This window comes from Nanorana parkeri, unplaced genomic scaffold (genome assembly GCF_000935625.1).
Source record: "Nanorana parkeri isolate BGI_ZX_2015 unplaced genomic scaffold, ASM93562v1 scaffold3709, whole genome shotgun sequence".
NCBI classification, from domain to species: domain Eukaryota; kingdom Metazoa; phylum Chordata; class Amphibia; order Anura; family Dicroglossidae; genus Nanorana; species Nanorana parkeri.
The window spans coordinates 1,796-7,986 of record NW_017309977.1 but is presented as its reverse complement, the minus strand read 5'-3'; the positions used below and the strand labels follow the sequence as shown (position 1 = coordinate 7,986).

Here is a 6,191-nt window from a genome sequence, read left to right as displayed (position 1 = left end):
CCCCCCGTGTCATATACTGTATTTCACCTTCTTTTTCCTAATAAACTCATATTTATGACACCAGGAGACTCTGCGCTGCTCACAGCTGTTGGAGTAATCTGCCCCCCTCCCCCCTCCTGTGAGCTGCCTGGCTGCAATGCATAGTTACTGAGTCTGTTATTCTGCAATGACTGGGAGTACCTCTGTTACTCTGTATGGACAGATGTGGAGTCATGTGACTCTCCCTCCTGGCAGCAATACAATATTACAGTATCTATTACTCTGCAATGACTGGGAGTACCTCTGTTACTCTGTATGGACAGATGTGGAGTCATGTGACTCTCCCTCCTGGCAGCAATACAATATTACAGTATCTATTACTCTGCAATGACTGGGAGTACCTCTGTTACTCTGTATGGACAGATGTGGAGTCATGTGACTCTCCCTCCTGGCAGCAATACAATATTACAGTATCTATTACTCTGCAATGACTGGGAGTACCTCTGTTACTCTGTATGGACAGATGTGGAGTCATGTGACTCTCCCTCCTGGCAGCAATACAATATTACAGTATCTATTACTCTGCAATGACTGGGAGTACCTCTGTTACTCTGTATGGACAGATGTGGAGTCATGTGACTCTCCCTCCTGGCAGCAATACAATATTACAGTATCTATTACTCTGCAATGACTGGGAGTACCTCTGTTACTCTGTATGGACAGATGTGGAGTCATGTGACTCTCCCTCCTGGCAGCAATACAATATTACAGTATCTATTACTCTGCAATGACTGGGAGTACCTCTGTTACTCTGTATGGACAGATGTGGAGTCATGTGACTCTCCCTCCTGGCAGCAATACAATATTACAGTATCTATTACTCTGCAATGACTGGGAGTACCTCTGTTACTCTGTATGGACAGATGTGGAGTCATGTGACTCTCCCTCCTGGCAGCAATACAATATTACAGTATCTATTACTCTGCAATGACTGGGAGTACCTCTGTTACTCTGTATGGACAGATGTGGAGTCATGTGACTCTCCCTCCTGGCAGCAATACAATATTACAGTATCTATTACTCTGCAATGACTGGGAGTACCTCTGTTACTCTGTATGGACAGATGTGGAGTCATGTGACTCTCCCTCCTGGCAGCAATACAATATTACAGTATCTATTACTCTGCAATGACTGGGAGTACCTCTGTTACTCTGTATGGACAGATGTGGAGTCATGTGACTCTCCCTCCTGGCAGCAATACAATATTACAGTATCTATTACTCTGCAATGACTGGGAGTACCTCTGTTACTCTGTATGGACAGATGTGGAGTCATGTGACTCTCCCTCCTGGCAGCAATACAATATTACAGTATCTATTACTCTGCAATGACTGGGAGTACCTCTGTTACTCTGTATGGACAGATGTGGAGTCATGTGACTCTCCCTCCTGGCAGCAATACAATATTACAGTATCTATTACTCTGCAATGACTGGGAGTACCTCTGTTACTCTGTATGGACAGATGTGGAGTCATGTGACTCTCCCTCCTGGCAGCAATACAATATTACAGTATCTATTACTCTGCAATGACTGGGAGTACCTCTGTTACTCTGTATGGACAGATGTGGAGTCATGTGACTCTCCCTCCTGGCAGCAATACAATATTACAGTATCTATTACTCTGCAATGACTGGGAGTACCTCTGTTACTCTGTATGGACAGATGTGGAGTCATGTGACTCTCCCTCCTGGCAGCAATACAATATTACAGTATCTATTACTCTGCAATGACTGGGAGTACCTCTGTTACTCTGTATGGACAGATGTGGAGTCATGTGACTCTCCCTCCTGGCTGCAATATGTAGCCAGTAATACACTTCCACTCCCAGGGTGACAACACTCGCTGTACTGTATGAATACAGGAGCAGCATTGTCCCCTAGCACAGGACTACAGAACGCCTCTCGCCTTTATACTTTGGGGGTGGCAGCCTGTAGTCATGTGACATCCTGTGGGGGGGTCACTCACCTGGGTGATGTAGGCACTGGCTGGCAGCGGGTACTTCCTCCCATTCATTGATATGATGATGTCTGGAAGCTGAGGGATGGTGTCACAGTTCACATGGTACTGAAAGGAAACATACTTATTAGTGGCAGATGATGGTGATTGGTGGAAAGTTCCGGCGTGCGGATCGGCCATTGTCTGACTTTTCCTCCACACGCTGGTCACATGAGGGCCCCGGAACCGGGAAAAGACAGATGGCTGCCAGTGACGGGGCCCCACACATGGACACTGCAGGATCTCAGCATCAAACCAACAAGCAGACTTCTTTATAAATATGCTGGAGTTATGCAAGTCCTGCCCATCTCTGATAAGCCACACCCCTTTATGATAAGCCACACCCCTTTATGATAAGCCCAATCATCATGGCTGCATGTACTGCTTGGCCAATGAATTTCCAGCAGGTTCCTTCATCAAAAGGCGATCTAGTGCTCAAATCTCGTTGAGGGGATAATACGGCCGCCTACAGATCAAATTTCACACAATGAGGTCCCCCACAGCCTCCCTTTTACCCCCCAAAGTCCATGACCATCTGCCAATCTGCCTCCTTTTACCCCCCAAAGTCCATGACCATCTGTCAATCTGCCTCCTTTATACCCCCCAAGTCTATGACCATCATCCAATCTGCCTCCTTGTACCCCCCAAAGTCCATGACCATCTGTCAATCTGCCTCCTTTATACCCCCCAAGTCTATGACCATCATCCAATCTGCCTCCTTGTACCCCCCAAAGTCCATGACCATCTGTCAATCTGCCTCCTTTATACCCCCCAAGTCTATGACCATCATCCAATCTGCCTCCTTGTACCCCCCAAAGTCCATGACCATCTGTCAATCTGCCTCCTTTATACCCCCCAAGTCTATGACCATCATCCAATCTGCCTCCTTGTACCCCCCAAAGTCCATGACCATCTGTCAATCTGCCTCCTTTATACCCCCCAAGTCTATGACCATCATCCAATCTGCCTCCTTGTACCCCCCAAAGTCCATGACCATCTGTCAATCTGCCTCCTTTATACCCCCCAAGTCTATGACCATCATCCAATCTGCCTCCTTGTACCCCCCAAAGTCCATGACCATCTGTCAATCTGCCTCCTTTATACCCCCCAAGTCTATGACCATCATCCAATCTGCCTCCTTGTACCCCCCAAAGTCCATGACCATCTGTCAATCTGCCTCCTTTATACCCCCCAAGTCTATGACCATCATCCAATCTGCCTCCTTGTACCCCCCAAAGTCCATGACCATCTGTCAATCTGCCTCCTTTATACCCCCCAAGTCTATGACCATCATCCAATCTGCCTCCTTGTACCCCCCAAAGTCCATGACCATCTGTCAATCTGCCTCCTTTATACCCCCCAAGTCTATGACCATCATCCAATCTGCCTCCTTGTACCCCCCAAAGTCCATGACCATCTGTCAATCTGCCTCCTTTATACCCCCCAAGTCTATGACCATCATCCAATCTGCCTCCTTGTACCCCCCAAAGTCCATGACCATCTGTCAATCTGCCTCCTTTATACCCCCCAAGTCTATGACCATCATCCAATCTGCCTCCTTGTACCCCCCAAAGTCCATGACCATCTGTCAATCTGCCTCCTTTATACCCCCCAAGTCTATGACCATCATCCAATCTGCCTCCTTGTACCCCCCAAAGTCCATGACCATCTGTCAATCTGCCTCCTTTATACCCCCCAAGTCTATGACCATCATCCAATCTGCCTCCTTGTACCCCCCAAAGTCCATGACCATCTGTCAATCTGCCTCCTTTATACCCCCCAAGTCTATGACCATCATCCAATCTGCCTCCTTGTACCCCCCAAAGTCCATGACCATCTGTCAATCTGCCTCCTTTATACCCCCCAAGTCTATGACCATCATCCAATCTGCCTCCTTGTACCCCCCAAAGTCCATGACCATCTGTCAATCTGCCTCCTTTATACCCCCCAAGTCTATGACCATCATCCAATCTGCCTCCTTGTACCCCCCAAAGTCCATGACCATCTGTCAATCTGCCTCCTTTATACCCCCCAAGTCTATGACCATCATCCAATCTGCCTCCTTGTACCCCCCAAAGTCCATGACCATCTGTCAATCTGCCTCCTTTATACCCCCCAAGTCTATGACCATCATCCAATCTGCCTCCTTGTACCCCCCAAAGTCCATGACCATCTGTCAATCTGCCTCCTTTATACCCCCCAAGTCTATGACCATCATCCAATCTGCCTCCTTGTACCCCCCAAAGTCCATGACCATCTGTCAATCTGCCTCCTTTATACCCCCCAAGTCTATGACCATCATCCAATCTGCCTCCTTGTACCCCCCAAAGTCCATGACCATCTGTCAATCTGCCTCCTTTATACCCCCCAAGTCTATGACCATCATCCAATCTGCCTCCTTGTACCCCCCAAAGTCCATGACCATCTGTCAATCTGCCTCCTTTATACCCCCCAAGTCTATGACCATCATCCAATCTGCCTCCTTGTACCCCCCAAAGTCCATGACCATCTGTCAATCTGCCTCCTTTATACCCCCCAAGTCTATGACCATCATCCAATCTGCCTCCTTGTACCCCCCAAAGTCCATGACCATCTGTCAATCTGCCTCCTTTATACCCCCCAAGTCTATGACCATCATCCAATCTGCCTCCTTGTACCCCCCAAAGTCCATGACCATCTGTCAATCTGCCTCCTTTATACCCCCCAAGTCTATGACCATCTGCCAATCTGCCTCCTTTATACCCCCCAAAGTCCATATTCATCTGCCTCCCATTGTCTCCTCCATTCTATGCGCCATCTTCTGCTCTATTCCCGGCTCCATCATTTGCTCCACCCTTGCTTGTATCCTTCACTCCAACGTCTGCCCCATCCTCTGCCTCATCCCGTGCCCCAGCCTCTGACCCATCCTCTGACCCATCCGGTGAGCCAGCCTCTGACCCATCCTCTGCCTCATCCCGTGACCGGGCCCCATCCCGTGCCCCAGCCTCTGACCCATCCTCTGACCCATCCGGTGAGCCAGCCTCTGACCCATCCTCGGCCTCATCCCGTGCCCGGGCCCCATCCCGTGCCCCAGCCTCTGACCCATCCTCTGACCCATCCTCTGATCCAGCCTCTGACCCAGCCCGTGACCCAGCCTCTGACCCATCCTCTGATCCATCCTCTGACCCATCCCGTGACCCAGCCTCTGACCCAGCCTCTGACCCATCCTCTGACCCATCCTCTGATCCATCCTCTGACCCATCCCGTGACCCAGCCTCTGACCCAGCCTCTGACCCAGCCTCTGACCCATCCCGTGACCCATCCTCTGACCCAGCCTCTGACCCATCCTCTGACCCAGCCTCTGACCCAGCCTCTGACCCAGCCTCTGACTGTGACATTGTGTGAATGGCATGCAGCCGGCTATATACTCGGTGAACTTGTTATACATGAACCACAAAGTATTCAGCAATGATATTCCCTGATGGGGCAGTGAGGGTCCATTCACGTCATGTGTTGCTGTAATGCACGTTATGTGCTTGTGTGTTGTTATTCATTGAAAGACACCCCAACACTCCTCTGTGAGGGTAATGAGGTCTGGGCACCCCAAATCTAACTAGGAAACCCTGATGTCTCCTCAGTTTGCTGGAAAAAGCCACTTCTGGATATGATGGAATCATGGAATATGGTGGAATAAACGTGCGTGGTATCTGGTTACAGGTGGTGGGGGTCCTCTCCGCACACCTTACAGCAGTCCTGGCCAAATAAGAATGGTAATCACCAGTCCATAGGCGTCCGGCATCGCCCCAATGGCACTTTGAATCCCACTGATGGCGTCAGGATGACCAGCAATGACGGATGTCCCTGTGTCCACTATAGCTTGACATCCATCCAGACACGCAACCACCTGACCATCCAGAGTAATGCTGAGAGAGGAGAAAACAACACAATGTGAAAACCATCACTTCATATATTATACAGCCTGTAACCCCATTCCATAGAGGTATACTAAAGTGTACAGACTGTGACCCCCCAACCCTTCCCAACCCTTCCCAGGAGAGATACTAGAGTATAAAAACTGTGACCCCCAACCCATCCCAGGAGAGATACTAAAGTGTACAGACTGTGACCCCCCAACCCTTCCCAGGAGAGATACTAAAGTATACAGACTGTGACCCCC

At 49.5% G+C, this 6,191-nt stretch overlaps 1 protein-coding gene across 1 annotated transcript; it reads left to right on the top strand.

The window, feature by feature from the left end:
* The first annotated feature begins 2,562 nt into the window (after positions 1 to 2,562).
* LOC108803419 (uncharacterized protein PB18E9.04c-like) lies at positions 2,563 to 4,750 on the top strand. The gene is made up of 2 exons (XM_018575262.1): positions 2,563 to 4,604; positions 4,744 to 4,750. The coding sequence occupies exons 1-2, from the start codon at positions 2,563 to 2,565 to the stop codon at positions 4,748 to 4,750; spliced, it is 2,049 nt and encodes a 682-aa protein (XP_018430764.1).
* Positions 4,751 to 6,191: the final 1,441 nt, after the last annotated feature.

Coding starts and splice junctions, on each gene's coding strand:
- LOC108803419 (XM_018575262.1), top strand. CDS start 2,563: ATGACCATCTGCCAATCTGCCTCCTTTTACCCCCCAAAGTCCATGACC.